This window comes from Balearica regulorum, chromosome 1, assembly GCF_011004875.1.
Source record: "Balearica regulorum gibbericeps isolate bBalReg1 chromosome 1, bBalReg1.pri, whole genome shotgun sequence".
NCBI lineage: Eukaryota > Metazoa > Chordata > Aves > Gruiformes > Gruidae > Balearica > Balearica regulorum.
The window spans coordinates 215,308,288-215,326,519 of NC_046184.1; the positions used below are offsets into that span (position 1 = coordinate 215,308,288).

The 18,232-nt window shown below is 41.4% G+C and overlaps 1 protein-coding gene across 1 annotated transcript in view; it reads right to left on the minus strand.

Annotated features, from left to right (window-relative positions):
* Positions 1–17,715, minus strand: part of ACER3 (alkaline ceramidase 3) — a 65,180-nt gene extending 47,465 nt beyond the window's left edge. Inside the window, exon 1 of the mRNA XM_075742535.1 lies at positions 17,528–17,715. Within this exon, the coding sequence (XP_075598650.1) occupies positions 17,528–17,630 (103 nt within the window). The 5' untranslated portion in view covers positions 17,631–17,715. The remainder of the gene's footprint in view (positions 1–17,527) is intronic.
* Between the last annotated feature and the right edge of the window lie 517 nt (positions 17,716–18,232).

An 18,232-nucleotide genomic window follows, 5' to 3' on the forward strand; every position in this document is an offset into this window, starting at 1 on the left:
CGTCCCTTTAAGTAAAACAAACAAGCAAACAAGATTTTGAGGCTGAAAACATCAGTTCCGTTGTCTGGATACTGTGGTGCTCTGCACAGTCAATTTTAGTGCCCTTCCTGGATCATGTATCCATCATTGTATGAAGAAAATAAAAACCAATTATAAAAACCAAAGTTTGTCATATGGTATCATGACACATGCAGAACTTGAATCATCCTTCTAGCTGCTTTCAGATATAAGGAATTCTACCTCACAGCTTCTGGAATAATCTCAAGCAGCTCTGGTACAAAATACAGCTCATTATTAGAGGGTTTATCAAATTTAAAGACATTGCAAAGCAACGCATGGATTCAGGCATGTTTGAGAGCATAACCATCCACCATGGGGATAAATCTTTCTTTAAAAGAGATGATTTCTCTTGGAAGGATCTCTAGGAATATGAAACCAAAGATGAACACACACAGAGAATAACAACAAAAGAAAAGTGTAAAAACGGCAAGCCCAGCAACACCAGATAAGGTGAAACAATGAAAGATAAAAAGGTGTTTGGAAATAAGATTTGAACTGGCGGAGTAGGTAGCTAACAGCTTAAAGAGGAAGGAGGAATCTAGAGTATTTCCTTGCAAGAATAAAAAATTCATTCAAATCTAATATGGGAATCCTGGCTAAGATACAAGTAATTCATAGCTCACCCTATCACAGCATTTTAAGTGTCAACAGAGGAATTAATCTGAATAAAATCCAGTAAGTTTCCGTACAGTATATGCTATATATTATCAGTCAATAATAACTAAGCCAGAGCCCAGAGGTGTATCACTGATGTTTTGAAGTACAGGCATTTCATGATTGTTCAGAAGACCCGACTACACAGAATCAGCTGTTTTGGCCACTAACTTCAATCTTGCACTGTTTTTGCTTAGAGCTTATCATGAGGAGAGCAGTATAGCAATTAGATTTTCACTTCCACCAGCCATTTTTAATATCTTCCACTTCAAAGTCTACAATAACTGCACTTCTGAGTGTCAGGAAATGAAAACTCCTCTCTCCATTTGATATTTCGGAAGGACCTCAAGGGGAGAAAACCAAGTCATTCTGACAGGAATTCTGCCAATATGTAATTGCTAAACTCCCTACCTGCTAATGTGCGTGAAAGATCAATATAAACTTCCTGTTACTCAGAGAAACACAACTCAGAGTTACTCCAGGCTGGAGCACAGGACAAATGATGACTTAAAGGAAAAAAAAAAAAAGGGGGGGGGGGGGGGCAGGAGGGGGGTGTCTTTAAAACATTTAAGTGACAAGATCCTTTTCTTACCTCCTGTAATTCTCCTTTCTGAATAGTCAGCAAGCCTTGATTTTGTTTACCTGGACATTAACTGAAGCTGCAACTTCAGCAATTCAGCTGCAACCTGGATCAGCCATCATGGTTCTAATAGCAAAATGGAGAAAATACTCAAAGAAACAAACAGTGAAACAACTACTGAACTGTATAAACTATGTAGAAAGCTTCCTGAAGAACTATAAAAATGGGTGCAGATAAATAACAAATCAAACCAATGGGTTACTAGAGGGACTATTACTTCTCCCTAGCCATTTAAAATAAAATCAGAAATCTGAAGAGCAAGTTCATATAGATGATAGGAATCATAAAATTAAAAGACAGACAAAACATCATAGAAAAATGTGATGAAGTGAGTACATTACAAAGGAATGCTGCATTAATCTAGCTCTGTTGGCATACTATTATGAGAAAAACTGTAAGGGACAAATGGGGCTGGGGGGTGTCAGATACAGTAACCAGAAGTACTAGAAAGGAAAAGAAAGATCTTAAAAAAAACCCAACCAACCAACAAAACAAAAACAAACAACAAAAACCAGCTACCTAAATCTTGGCCAGGCAGTCACTACAAGAAAGCAATGTGGAAGCCAAGAAATTTACATGCGGGAAGGACTGAAAGAATAAATATAATGATTTGTATTACTAAAGACGACCATTCTGATCAGCACTAACAGACTGAAATAAGGAAAAGGGAAGTTCAGCTATAATGTTAGAAATAAAGAAATCAAGTTTATTTGGCAACAGCAACACCTCCTAAAAGAAGCGATGAATCCTGGAACAATGTCAAACAAGACTGGACAACATGCTGCAAAGACACACAAAGAAAACAATCCACCGTGGGCAAAGAAAGGAAGCAAACGAGGCAGGAACACAGCTGCCGCCTCAATGCTAGCACCAATACAGATGCATACCACTACTGTGAGCACACTGCGTTCCTGCCGCGCGCGTCTCAGCCCCGGCCCCAACAGAGTGCTGCTTCCAGTAAGTCAAAGTGCTGGGACAAGGCCAAAAAACTAAAGGCAGCATTGCTGCTGCAGAGCTGGTGGCCAACTGGGAGGTTTTCGTGTTTAAAGTCAGCATGCAGGGCAGTGCCTCTAGATCTTCTAGGCTGCTTCTGCCTTGCTGGGCCTCCATTTCTCCAGGATATGTAAATGTATGCTGATATCCTTCTGAAGAGGTAAACCACTTTAGTGATTTACTAGATCAGGGAGGGGTAATGAGGTAATTTCAGGAAAAAAATAATTAATTATTTACAACACAATTTGATTTTCATTCCCAGTGGTCATTTATGAGCAGTTCCAACATGCTGTGTCAAGTGATACGTTCCGATTTATGGCCTTACACGCTTTATATTCCAGCTGCAGAATTCATTCCCTTGGCATTCATCACACTAGTTCAGCTAATATTTTTGTAGATGGTTTTACTCTGATTACAGTATTTCATGTTACATTTGTGTTCCTCAAAACAATCAAAAGGTAATTAGAAGAAAAAACTCTCGACATTCCCAACTAAGAAAGCACACACAAGAAAGCTCAGTTCAAATCTGTAAAGTGTGGGTATATTTTCTAATGCACAAGCCTCTCTCTTGTACGTGCGTCTTACAAAAGCACTTATTATTAAACTGCTTCTGAATTGCCGTAGGTTACAATTTAGCTATCCTTTTCTTTACCCTCATGTCTCTGCAAAGTGCTTTGCTACTGTGTAGTAAAGACACTAGAAAATTAGAACCTAACAGGAGACTGTACTAATGCTGACCTTGCTTCTCACGTATATTTACACTAAAAATAAATGAGTGAAAGCTAATACTACACAAATCGAAATTTTAAAGCTCTACATTTCTTCATAAAAAACCCGATACTCTTGCAACGCCAGAAATCCAATATTTGTGTTCATAATGCAGATTTAAACTTAGATGGTGAAACATTCGTTGCTGTGCTAAAAAGTTTTTGCTTTTCCCCCCTCAATCTAAAATATGCTGGTGACCTAGTTAGTCTCCATTACTGCAGTGTCTGAGCAACCCCAGTCTTCTGTGTACTTATCTTCAACATCCTTGCAAGAGGGTGCCCGAGTCACAAATAAACCCGCATAAAACCGAAGCCAGGACTTCATCAAAGTGTTCCTCTAGCCACCAGACCATCCTTACCTGCCACGATAAAAACGAACGTATTCACCACAACACCTCTCATAAATAAAGCTTCAAAGTAGAAAGTACAGAGTAAGAACTTGGTACTTTCCAGAACCAACATTTTTGTTACCAATTCTTATAATGCTTAGCAAAATGGTGTCGTCCTCCTCCTCTTGGAATTCTTAAAGACTATCACAAACGAACAAAAAGCATCTAAAGACCCAGAACTTGGATTGATGTTTTTTTCAAGGAAGGATGACTCATTTTTTTCCCCAGAGGGATCGATCTTGAAGCCTTTCATGAATGAAGTCCAAGGTGCTGCTCCTCAGAAGAGGGTTGATAGGTCAGATTACAAAATGTGGAGAACCGACTACGAAGTTTAACAGATAATTATGAAAGCAATTGCAAGGAAAATATTCTGAGGTGACAGGCTAGAATAAAGATAGCTAGAACAGCTAAATCAAAATGCTGTGTTCCTCACTTTCGAAGCCAGTTTTGCTAATTATCGTACTGCGGCTCTGTCTATCACACCCGAGCCTGTCAGAAGTGCAGGGCATTCTGAAGCATTAATTAATGTTTTAGGGGATCTGAAGGGAACATTACACCAAAAATAACAGTACTTAAGGTTGTAACAAAAGGGCTAGAATCTATCCTTGGCCATTTTTTGAGATTGCAAGAAGCAGCCTGGAGAAATACGGTAGTACACAGGTCCTTTACAGTACATTTTATTCCCAATCCAAGATATCCACAATAAACTAGGCTACAAGGAGTCAGCTTGCATTACAATTAGCTGATATACCATCCTGTCATACTTTAATGTTTCCTTCCTAGAGTATGGGACTCCTCATGGAAAAGAAAGCATCATTTCCCTGATAAACATGCACTTAAGATGATAGAAAGCAGACCAATTACTTTGAAGTACACCTAGAAGGATTTTGCAAGTAAATTTAAAGTAAAAACAGTTGACGTATGCAGATCATTTAAAACATCAATCTAGATAGCTCACGGAAAGCAAGTGCTTACAGCTGGAAAATGCAATCAAAGTCTAAAGAGATTAGGCTGAGATGATGTAAAGTTAGAGTATTACATGCAATAAGCTCGTTGCTGAAGGGCAGATTTGCTGCTATTACAGCCTTTACTGGAAAACAAAATAAAACGTATTTTAAATGTTATTTTAAGACAGGCTGATGACATCAGACTGGAAGGAAACAACCAAGATGAGGAAGCTTACTCTTCAGCCACTGCTAAGCAGTGACTAATATGATGTTTCAGTGATCATCCATTTAATTTTCATCATACTTAACTCCTTCCAACCTTTCTTCTTCTATGCTGGTGTCAGCATCCTGGCTTCACGTTCAGTATCTACACCGACTCCTCTAAGCCTAACGGTCTGTCCAGAACATAATAAAGAACAGCTTTTGGCAGCTCACAGTTTTGAGCTACCAGAGTACATCCAGCCCAGCATCTGTCAGTCCTCACCACAAACAGAGAACTGAACTTGAAGCACAGTAAGCTGTGGGTATCATCTCAGAAGCTCTAGTAGGACTCCTCCAGGCACTGTGCAGTGACACAGGAGAGCTGAGCATTAGGGGAGCTCAATATGCTCACTGGATGATGGGTGGCAGAGAATAAGTGCTCTTTTCCAGGTATTTGTAGCTTTAGAGTAGCCTTTCTTCAAAATCCAAATCCTCTTGCTTTCCTCCCTTTCTTGCTGTCAGTGTGGGTGTCCAAAGTTATTAGTCTCTCCTACTAACGACTCGTGCCATTCTTTTGCATTTTGCCCTACTTGGATGGTAGGACATTAAAAGTGAGATGTTATGTGAGAAATGTAAAACAGAGCATGTGGGGATAATGAAACTAGTCAGCAAACACAGAGCGATTCAGATATACAGCAACCATTCAAACACTGACTGGTGACATTGCCTGTTGTAGCAGCAGTACTAATAGAAAATCCCATCTGTAACTACCTACCTTTTTTTTCAGGACTGCCTTAAATGAAAAATTCTAAGGCTACCTGGAACACATGATAAAAGAAAGGCACCTGATCTCCGAAACAACTCGGACTCTTCTTTTTCACTCCTAAAACCCCAACTTTATCTCTTTTATGTAGGCATTTCTTTTCTCCAAAGTCTTCATAACCTTTTCGAGTTAATATGACAACCTCTGACAAGAACTTTCATCAGTACCCAATTAATTCACTAACCTGAGACTTGAAGGTTGTCACTCCTGGTCTGCAACTTCTAACTCCAACTCTATTCTTTAGCCAGTGTCCAACTGTCATTTCAAGACAACTTTCTTGATCTTGCTTGACAAATGAAAAGAAAAAAAAAAAATTGGCATTTGCCTATCCACCCACAAACCTTGCCAAAAGCTACTTATCTAGTGGGAAAATGAAGCTTCTTCTCCGCAAAGACAGTAAGATCAAAGTCCAAATCTTGAGTATCTCACAATCTAAACCAATACAGGAAGAGATATACAACACATTGATGGTTTGAACTTTAAACACTGTCTTGTTTTATATAACTTAATATAGTACCTACACAATAACAGTTCATAAGGTTGGTGGCAAGCATGAGGGCAGAAGTCAATTTTACTGAATAACGATATGAAACAGTCAAAAACTGAACACAAGATCAACCAGATTCGAAGAACAAATGGTGGCCCAAAGAATGGCAGAAGAAACTTTCAGAGGACAGATTTGAGATAAATGTAGAAAAAGTACCATAAACCAGAAAAAAAAAAAAGGTAATAAAAAAGCCATTTGGAAATCAGCATAGAAGAGTGTAAAGGCAGGAAAAAGAATTGAAGAGCTTGGAAAGGAATGCGTTTAAGAAAAGAATATAGCTTTAAAATATTTCTCTGCAGCCTATAGAGAATGAAGAAAAAGACAAGAAAAATTAAATGGAAATGGACTCAAGATTTTTAATATTGGAGTACTGTGCTGATATTAGACATTATGCTGAATATTATATTCTGAGGGGCCTCACAGGAAGATAAAACTTGGGCCTTGAAACATTTAACAGCTAACAAACCCCAAACCTCCAAGTGAAAAAGCAACTGTGATATCACAGATCACAAAGCCATAGCAGTTTGTTTAAGCGAACGAAAACAACATCTGCTGTATGATTTCACTACCACGGTGCACTTCTCTGCTGCTTCCCAAGGCATCTACACAGTTCGGTTGAGCTGACTCTTATCAGAGACTGCACTCACCAGCTTGAAAGAGGCACAAGCGATATAAACTGGCAACACTCATCTGGTTTTCACTCTGCTACTTCTAAGCAAGCCATGAACCTCCACATTGCTGCTGCTGCTACCTGCAGCTTTATGCAGATGGCATTAAACCATACCCATTCGCAGAAGCCAGATCTGCAGGTACAGGGCACTATGAGGAAAAGTGCACTGCCAACTTTCTTTCTAAATTTCTGTTACTAAATTGAAAAAAAAATAAAGAAAAATGTTTTGCTTCTCCAATTTTCCAGGCTGTTTATTCATGCACTGGTTAGTGCTCTCTGCTTATATGGGTCATTTCCACAACTGTGGAAAGGACTTGGGGGGAGGGAAACAAAGGAAAAATAAAAGAGATAAAGGCATCAATTTTTATTCATGAGCAAAATACCACCTAGAGCAACTCTGAGTTTTGGTTGGGTTTTTTTTTTTTTTTTCCTTAAGTCTACAAGATTTAAAACCTGAAAAAAAAATGTGTACCCTGTGGGAGGAATGCAGGGAATATCTGTAGAAATACACCCTGCAGCTCTCCTCCTGAGCGTAATAACCCACGCAGCAGGCTCTGCCGCTTGCCTGCTGCAGTTTGGGGCCAGCATAGACCTGGCAGTCTCTGGCAGGAGAGCAGCACTGGAAACTCCCTCCAAGAGCCATCGAGTCTGTAACAAGAACTGAAGATTGGCAACTATTACTTGGCAAGCTAGAAGATTGGCAAAGCTAGAAAAAAGACCATTTAAGATGGGATGAGTGAAAGCTCACATCAAGGACAATAAACCAGCCACAAACTGGAACCAAAAAGTAGATGAATTAGCCAGAATTAGGAAAATAAAAACAGAAGATATGCCAGGTACCAAATGGTACCATTGAATGGTTGCATCAGAAATTAGGCCATACAGGCCGAGAAGCACTTTACTTTGCAGCCCAAAGCCAAGGTTGGCCTCTAAACAGAAAAAGCATGTGAAACTATCCTTACAGAATGCCCCCAATGTAAACTTAAATTGCAAACACATCACACTGCTAAAGTACCACCTCTATATATCAATGAATGGAAAACTTTATGATCTACATGGCAAATTGATTACACTGGGCCTTTCAAACTCTCCATGGGATATCGATATATCCTCACAGCAGTGGAAATAGTCTCCAGCTTCCTTATGGTGACTAAGTGCCAAAAGGCCGATGGATGAAATACAGTACGAGAGCCATCATCTTGGTTCTTAAGTCTACCTACTCCTGATGTCATCCAAAGTGACTATGGCTTACATTTCTCACGGAAGGAAGTGCAAGAATGGGCAAAGCAGGAAGAAATTCAATGGGTATTTCATACCCCCTACTATCCTCAATCAAATGGGATGGTAGAAAGAGCTAATGGCTTACTGAAAAAGAGCTACAAGCCACACGAGGACCAGTAGGATACTCGACTTTCCAAAGTAGTTCATCGATTAAATAATCAACACAGGCCCACTGGGAGCCCTGTGAACCACACATTCTTGGCAAAATCTGAGCTTAGCACTGCTCTTACTGGGAAAAGAGAATATCCAGCAACATTACAGACCAGACAGCCTGTGATGGTCAATCTACCATCCATCAATACTGTGCCCCTAACTCTAACTAAACCTTGTGGCACGCTTGCCTGAGAAGCTACTGACAGCAGTGGTGCAAAACACAGAATTAGCACACAGTGGATTTTTCCTTCTTTCTAACAGGGTAACCTCTCTGGAAAATCCCACTAGGACCAGTCTATTTTACATTTTTGTCTCGCAGCCCCCTTTCGACCACTTTGCGATCCTAACATTGTGTTCTTGTCTTGGTTACAAGGGCAGTGTGTTGGGATGATCAGGCACACCCTAACTGTACCTGAAACTCCTGCTACCCGGATTGTAGCCCAGCCTCATCGCCCGATCTAGAAGGTATCAGAACTACCCGAGAAGAATTATGGCCCGAATGGAAAAAAAAAAACAAAACAAAACAACCATTGACCAAAGTCAATCATTTCAGGATCATATCAGTAGTGGTCCTACGTGAGACCCTTTGAGCTCTCTGGGATCACAGTGCGATGTGACTCAGTATCTCCCCTTGAGTTGGGGCGCCTCTCAGGGTAGATCTGTGAAGATTCAAAGATCGTCCGATAGATGTCAATGAATGAAAAGGGTTCAAAGATCGTCTGCTGACAAATGCCAACGAAGGAAAAAGTGAGTAATTCACTACAATTCGCAACGAGTGAAGAATCTTGATCATAGGTTACCCTCTGTATCTGTCTGTTTATGTGTACGTGATTTAGAATTTAGATTTAGAAAACTGTCCTAAGTCTCATGTGAACCTTGCCATTTTCGAATCTTTAACTAAGTCGCAAAATTTGACTATAACAAATTGTGTTGAATCACTTTTTTTTCTAATTGGCTGAACTGAGTGTCATTAAATATCATACAATCTAATCTTGTAATTTACCATAATAGTGTTAATAAATCTTAAATTGCTGCTACTTCAAAATAATGTAAAATCAATTTGCGATGGTGACCCATTTGATTGCAGAGAAAACCAAAGCTGCAGATACTATTTCTCAAAGACATGCAAGTAATTGTAAGGTCAAAACACCCATTAGAAGAGGTCACAGCAGCGTGCTTTCCAATTGGGAAGCAGGTCTCTGCCTGAACAAACAAATGGTGTTGACCAGGGAAGATGAAAAAAACCCCACCTGATAAACAAATGGCAGATCTAATACAGCAGACAGAAATACTCTGTCCCAACGTTGTCACTGTGCAGACTATTTTTAATGCTCAACTATGCTACACAGCTCTACAGGACTTCTTCTTTGATCTAATGCTGCATCGGATTCCTAGATGCTGGATCTTGTCCAAATGAAAATCCTTATCCAACTGTAACTGGCAATTACAGAAAGTCCAGCCTATGGGGTAGTAGCATCTTGAGCTTCCACTGCAAATAATGAGCTCATTAAAGCACTGTAAATCAGAGGGCTTCCAGAGTCACGTTTTATGACCATAAAGTTGATAACTTGAAATTCTACTAGTTGGAATTCATACAAAACATACTCTGGTGTCCTGTGCCATACACCCATGACTCACAGAAAAGCAGATGTGAATGAAGAAACTGAGGGAGAGACACAGCAGCTGTGAGTTATGTCCTGGCTTCACTCACCTCGTGCTGGTAGGTAGAGGCAGATGCTCAGCTCACCACCGACACCACATCTTTTTCTAATTCTGCTTGTCTGCTTTCCTGCCTAAAGAAGACAGAGCCTTGCCTTTTCCTCAAATTCAAAAGTCAAGTCTCAAACTAATGTCCTATCCTAGTCCAGCTGAACCAGCCCACACTGTTGTCCTCTTCTGCAGATCCTCTGGTTAGAGAGGAAAATCAGGGCAATGTCATATGGACTAGCCTGCAAGGGAAAACACCCTCTTGCTCACAAAGCCAGCTAAACACCCTTTAAGGGACACACACCATGCACACATCATCACTAGGTCACTCCAAGGACACTGGATTCTGAAAGCAAGTCCAAAGGAACCAAGGAATAATGTCTCCCCAGCAAAAACAAGTAAAATAATGCCCCAGGACACAGCTGGGAAACAGATATGCTGCTGGACACTAACCTCAATTTTGAAATAAAGTTTGGAATTTCCCTCAGGAAAGCTCTGCAATGTGAAGGGCAGGTTGAGTCACCAGCTGCTGGAAAGGCAAAGAACTGGAGGGGAACCTCATAAGGCTGGAGGAGGCTCAAAGGGTACATCTCCCTGCTGGGATTGACAGAGAGGGCTACTTCAGCCTCCCAAACTCCAGACACACTGAAGTACGTACTCTGCCAGACTTCGACGGACCTTAGTGTAAAGGAGATAATGATCCTGCAGATGCTGACTGCAGTGATTGCTTAGAAAATGTCGGGTTTTCAGTCATGGATCACAGTGTATTGTGATACACACATGTATCACATCATGTATTTCTTCAAGGAAATTAATTTTTAAAAACAGATACAAAAAAAAAAATATTCTGGTCAGACAAACATCAGGGTTTTGAGCTAGCACAAAAACCTCCAAGTATCTTACAGCTGCATTTTCAAGTGCACAAAAGCATCCGTGCCTGAAACCTTAAATCTAAATGGTGCCCAGCAAAATCACAGGACTTTACCCAGAGCTTGCCTATATGGGGATATTCAGATCAATTAATGGTAAAAGATTGACACTAAAGCAGTGCTGCTCTGTTTTGGGTTTGTTGGTGGGTTTTTGTTTTGTTTTGGGGTTTTTTTTGAGTTGTAACATTTTCTAGAAATTTCTCTCTTCCTGACACCGTATTCCTTCTTTGTAGTACCTCCACAACCACAGAATAACCAAGCACCTTTAATTCATGCAGCATCTCAGCTTCTCTGCTAAGGGACTGAAAATGGCTGTAATTAACGAGGCAAGTGATGAGGCTTTGGGCAACGCAGTCTAGTGGAGGGTGTCCCTGCCCACAGCAGGAGGGTTGGAACTAGATGATCTTTAAGGTCCCTTCCAACCCAAACCATTCTATGATTCTATAAGTGTAAAGAGCCTCACACCTATAGAACACAAAGCAATCAAAGATAGGTAGCTTTGCCCTGATAATCACTTGTGAGTTCCCTTCTAGCATTATAAATTTCATTTTTTGATACATATTTTGAATTAAAAGAACTCTTTGCATTTTCTTAACCTTTCATGATCCACGAACCTTTCTGTGATCCTCTTTGGGCTTTTGAGATACAGAAACAGTTAAGTGTGTTAGCATTTGCTAGCATTGCAAGATAAACCGACCGTATACTACAGAGCTGTTGGGACTGGAGACAACTCCCAGAGTTCCTTTGAACATTTTTGCAGTGATTATTAAATCTTCCTTTTGTTTAAAAAAACATCTTCCCCACTGATCTGTGAAAGGCTCCAGCAAATATAGAAAATGCGTTACATAAATAGCAGTTTCACACACACACAAAAAGACACAACAAACCTCAGACTGAAAACAGTTTTGTCTTTCAATTAGGACACGAGTAGTTTTTATCTGTGACTAAAGGCTCATTTAAAGCCATTTAAAAGTCAGCAGTGTTCCCTTACCATAATTTTACATTAATCTTCATATTTCTAGCTACCATTCTTCAAATTCGTATCATGCAGTTCATAAGCCTCTCTGCCTTAGTTTGCATATAAGCAAAATTAAATTGTACAAATGCCACTGCTCTGTTACCATTTGGAGTGGCAGATGTCCAATTGCCAGCTGTACAAGTACTGAATATGAAGTACTAATTATACAGTAATCAAAAGCTTTGTTAAACCATATTTAAGAATTTTATTGTCACTTAACTACACAAGTATTAGTAGATAAACACACAAGTGATCCATTACCACAGCATCCATCACATTTTAAACATATGTGTAATGTGATGGATAAATGAGAACTGTTGATTGGAAAAATGTAGACTTTCCAAAAGCCTTTGACCCTGTCTTTCAATGAAAGCTCTTGAGAAAACAGAAAATTAAGGTCTCATGAGGTGAAAGATAGAGTTGTATCAGGGATTAGAGGGGTAAAAAAAAAAGGAAAAATTAAAAAAAACCCACATAAATCATTAATTGTGGCAAAATGCACCAAAACAGCACCACAAGATCCTCTTCAGGCTTAAGTGAAGTATATACATTTATGTTAAGTATATACATTTACAGCCTGGGAAGGGAAATAAATTAATGCAACAGTATTTGCAAATGACTCAAGATCACTTCAAATCATTAAAGAAATAAGAAAGCACAACAGCAGAGACCATCCATCTGGCTTATGAGTTTACTTCCGCTATATTATTCTTTGAAGAAAAGAACCTCTTTATCAACTTCTTTTTGTCCGCAGCACAAAAAACAAGCGAGAAGTGTTCATCTTAAAAAGCATTCCACAGCCTAGCACCGTTCTGTACACTCCACTTGACTTTATAGCCACCATCAATTAGTTTAATATTCCCTTTACCTTTCTGTCCGTACTGCCCCCTAAGTTGAGGGAGCTCCCTTGAGGAAACTGATGCATTTAAAGAGGAAACCTGTGATGCGGCTTCCTGCAATTAGGTCAATAAAGTTACACACTCAAATCCCTTGCAGTCTTCACGTCTGTGAGGCTGTGACATCGTCTTCCCTTAAATCGCACTTTAGAACTCATCTGTGTCATGATGTCTTTAATTCAGACGCAGCCAGGCAGTTGGGTTGATCACACCCAATTAATCCCGATGAGTCTTCCTTTACCTGCCACTTTATTATTGAAAGAACAGACAGAGCTCTTGAAGCCAGAGTTATTTTTTTATTTTATTTTTTTAACTCACATGGATAGTACCTAGCCCAACAATCTCTGCCTGCTTTCCAAAGCCTCTGGCAAAGGAGGCACCGTACAGCAGGACGCCCAAGAGGAACAGGTGACTGTACATATGTGGTAGTCAAAATTCAGTATTAATGACATTATTCTAACTTTAAGTACATTTTGCAAGTTGTTAAATTCTGAAGTAACAATCCTCATGCTAAACAGAGATCTGCGCATCTTTGACAGCTGGCTATTTTTGAGCAAAGCTTAAAAAACACCCAATATTTCTGTGTCACTGTTCACAATGGAAAGAATGCTTGGATGGTTGTGAGATATTTCACATCTAACAACAAGGTAACAGTTATCTCAATCTCTTATCTGAAGCAAAAGTAGGAAGGATTTAAGGAAGAGCAGCAAAAGCAGATAGAAACACGGGGAAGATTCTCGGGTTGTTTTATTGTTGTTTTTATCCCCCTAAATAAGGGTCCCATAATGAAAGCACAGTTACAAATATTTATTTACCAGACCTCTAATGAAAACAAAAAGGAATGGATTTAAATCTGCTAATAAAAAAATAAAAAACAACTTTTCTTATATGAAGGTAGCAGAACGTACTGAGACAGGACCAGAAGCCAAGAAAGAAATGTTTTCACCGACTCCTTGAGAAGCCCGAAGCTATATTCCAGATACTTGCTGCTGTAAATGCCAACGTAAGGATATACTATCTCAAAAGCAGTCATGCTGTAGATGATGCGTATTACTCACGGACAATGATAGCTCAAGGCAATATTTCACATCCCTGGAAACATCACTCAAGTTTGGATCAAACTGAAACACAGCACTGAGTCGATAACAACAACAAATTCACCTCCATGATTCTCCTGACTGAGAATTATAAACCCTCAGGTACCACAGAGGGGTCCTTTGAATTTAAAGTATTTGTTTAAATTGATACTTCTCTCCATGTTTTCAACAAAGGAAATCTATGAAGATTAGTTATATCCACTCCTTGTATTCTACAAGAAAAAAACTTCTTACAGGGATGACAGTGAATGCAAGAAGGGTCAGGCACTTGTCATATGGACATTCACATCAAAACAGACCCCCAAAACTGAACACTATGTGGGCTAAACTGGCCTAAAACATCAATCCTGCTAAGATAAGGAGTAAGCTGTAACATTTAAGCTCTTACTGTTAAACAATAGCCCTTGCATTTGACCTAGTTCTGCTTGCTTGGGCGGGAGGATGCTGCTTTTTTCCTTTATTGTTATTATTTTGCTTATGTTGGTGTACAAAAGGTTGGGTAATTCAGCATATGAGCACTGGGAGCTGGAAAAGATTATTTTAAAAAGAAAAAAACCAGCATCTCTACTACTTGCCCTCTAGCACACAGGAGTCAATCCAAAAGTCCTGTGAAACTCCGAAGAAGGAATTACACCACCATACAATAGACTTGATCAGTGAGGGATATAAAAGTTGTTTTAGGGCTTAAGATAGTTAAGCTGGCAAAATAATTCTTTTCAATTGGTTTTCCATTTGAATTGGTTTAATGTTCTACAGAAGGATGTAGAGCAGTTAGTCATCCACCCCCACAAGGGAGGAAAACTGGCTAGGTGCACACTCAGAGAGGCAAGAAAAAGCATTTTTTGTTATTAAAAAAAGTGAATATTTGAACACAGGTCATTGTATTTGGGGTACATCAAGAGAATATAAGTATGAACTGCTACAAAAACATCTTACCTCACCTTCACATCTCTGAATACACAGGGCTAGCTGCCATCATTTACACTAGTTCTTTAAGGAGCGAATAGCAAAGAACTGCATGTAGGCTTCTGGAACACAATGTAGCAATTTGTACTAAAATTAGCATATTAGAAACAAATCGCTAAATGGCAGAAAGACTTAATTTGCACAACAAGCTTTCAGTTTGGCCCTTCAAGCCTGCAACCTAAGGAAAACATAATATTTGATTTGGACCTGCCAGTATCCTTCAAGCTTTGGGCTTCCAATAGTTTCTTATAAATTATTTATAACAAACATTTAATGCAAAATTTTTAAATACTATCAGCTTAACTGAGTGGTACCAAGACAGCAACAAGTCAGAAGCTGATTCTCACTCTTCTGTAAGATAACGCTTAAAATAATACAGGCTGTGCATGAGTTTTAAAGTCAGCAACATCAAAAAAGACCACAATGAGAACTCTGAGAGAGATGAGAAAAATATTTTTGTACTTTCTGGTTTGTTTGCTCTCTGAAACAGAATTTTTGATAGAGTAAGGAGGCCATAAAGGGACAGCAACTGACAGAAGACCACTGGGCCAGAGAGACCTCAAATACACTCTCAGCTCTTCTGCTAAAGCAACTAGATTTCAAGGTAACATCTCTCTGATTTTCCAAAGTAATTAGCTTCACATTAAGTATTTTACAGCAAGTTGAGAAAGACTCCTTAGCTGTTTTATGAAAGACACATTGCCAACCAACTTTTGCTAAGATTTAAATGCAGTGGGTTCGTATCAAAAAAACCCCAACAAAACATTATTTCCTCTGACCCTGAATTATTGCTGAAGAAAATCTAAACCATCTTGACATCTCCACTGAAATTATCTACTGCTAAGCTAACTCTAAAATAAAGTGGGCTTATTTCCTGTTTTGCTTTTTAAACTTGGACCATTTAAGTGCTCTAATCTACAGCACAGCCCTTATACACATTTTTTTCAGCACAACTGACAGACCAGCAAACTGTGGTCCCAAACACCAAAACCATAAGGAGGGACCAGATCTTCCATAATTAGTCCCTTTTTCTTCAGAACACACCATTCCACCTCCCACTATTAATTTCATCCTGATCTTCCTTCTCCTGAATAATCTAGAAGCGGATGAAAAGTATCAGTTCACAACGCCAACAATGCGAGGATTATTTCAAAAATTTACATGCTAGTCAAATTTATTTTCACATGGGTGAAGCAACAGAGCTTCCTCTTCCCTATGAGGATTATCTCACAAATTACTTTTGCAGAGTATGTATTTTTGTGTTTTGCTCGTGGTAAAAAGTCTCATTCTATTTAAAAACTTCTAAGTTTGTCCTGTTTTAAGAGTATTTAATTTTGTTCCTTCTTCAGCCGGCCTGCCTCTTCTCAGCCATAAATCTACACATTAACTTCCTTTTTCCTCTGAGTTTCTATATCGCCTATTGCTACTGTTATTCAGATCCTGCACTCCTTCCCGTTCCCACACTCTGAAACCCCTTTCACAACTATTCATTTCGGTCCTTCACCCAAGTCAGTGTTAGTAACCAGGAGTCACAGCGTGGCATGGATGCCCAGAGCCTTCCATCTCCTGCATGCCAAGCTCTTCCTAAGCGTTGCTGAAGCATCCCAGCTATGCAAAAGGCCTCCTCAGATTGCCCACTTCAAGCACTCAAGAGTAGGTGAGCCTGTTCACTTTAGTACTATTTTCTTAGGGTCTTAATACTTCAAAAGCAGCCGCCTTATACCTGTGAAAGCTTTTTGTAGGACAGGGCACCTCTCAGGTGGCAGCACTTAACTCCAACTACTACACCCTTTAAAGTCACTGCCCAGGACACAAAATATTTAATTTTTCAGCAAAACATCAGTAACAGAGGGCTTGATCCTTTACCTGCTACCACAATATATAGCCTCTCAAGCACCTGCTGGATGACCCTTCAGTTTAAGTACCTTCTTCTTTCCCCAAAATGCACCTTAATACATCTAGATTCATGACTCCCTCTGAATAATAGAGTTTTCAGGTCAAAACAACAGCCTGCTCTCTTGCAGTTGCTCTGAGCTATCCCAAAAGTCCACCACCTGCAACAGAGCAACCTGATGACAGCCAAGACCCACCGAACACCAGTTGGGTGAAGGTGTCTCTCCTGGATGAGGATGTCTCTTCTGTAAAAAGATACCTTCTCCCTCTCTGCTCTCCCTGAACAGTTTTGCTTAAATTGACCGGCCGTGCCTGGGCAGATGCTCCCCGCTCCTCTCAAGGGGAGCAGAGCTGCAGACCCATCCAGCTTTACAGCATGACATCCCAAGCACAATTTCAGTGAAAACTCCCCTCTTCAGCCAACCACACAGCACCACACAACCACCCCTGCACCAGTGCCAAGACCCTGAGCCCCACCTCACCCTGCCACCCCCTCGATGCCTCCCCAAGCCCCCGGACACCCTCCTCCTGCCCTACCATCGCTTCGGACACAGGCCGAAGGGACAGACCTGGGACAGGGGAGCCCAAACAACACGCTGGGGAACAAGGAGAGGAGGGGGCTACACCACTCTCTCTTAAAGACACGGATCTGGGGGGGGAAGGGGACAGGAAAACACCCATTTCCACCCACCGGGGCTGGCTGAGGGGCAGGGGCCCCGTTAGCCCGCCATTTGCCCCTCTCAGGAAAGAGGGGTCATGGGGGGGGGGGGTGTTCCCCTGCCGTGGGGCCTAGTCAGTGGAGCGAGGGCACGGAGGGCTGGGGGGAAGGGGGATGACTGAGACGGCGACAGAACGCGGATCCCGGGGCCGGGGCAGGGACCGGAGCGGCCACTCACAGAACTCGGCGATGTAGTAGGAGACGGCATAGTTCTCCTCGCACCACTCCAAGGTGGAGGTCGGCGGGCCCCAGTAGCCCTCCCGGTCGGCGGCCGGAGCCATCGCGGCGCCCGCTTCAGGCCAGAGCGGAGCAAAGGGAAGGGGGAGGAGGGAGAAGGACACCGGGCCCGGAGCTCGGCTGCAGCGGCGAGCGGGAGGCCGGCCCTGGGCCCGCCCGGCCGGGGGAGGAGCCGCCGCGGGGAGAGCGGGGGGGGGGAAGCACGGGTTGCTATGGCGACGGGCTGCGGCCTGCGGGCGCGGGAAGGCCGGGCCGGGCCCGGTAGCGTCGCGGTCATTTGAGAGGGAAACTTGGAGGGAAGAAAAATGTTAAGGTGGAAAATGCAGATTTAGGGAAAATCCGCGGGGGGCGGGGAGAGGCTGGCTGTAAGCACGTTTGGCTCAGACGGCCTGCGCGACGCCCCTGTGGAGAGGAGGCAGGACGGAGACCATCACGGCCTCGCTGCGGTCACTCTTCTCATCCGCTTTTCGCGCAAAACACAGCTCTCCCGGGTGGGTTTGGTGGCACTGAGGTGGTTTCCCCTGTCTGTTTTTTCTCGTAGGCTGCAGGGAGGGTTTGTAACTCGAGCGAGGCAGTGTGCTGGCTTCATGTTTTTAAATGAAGAGGCAAGTGTTGCTCGTACTCGTGGGCTGGGAGGAGGAAGGAG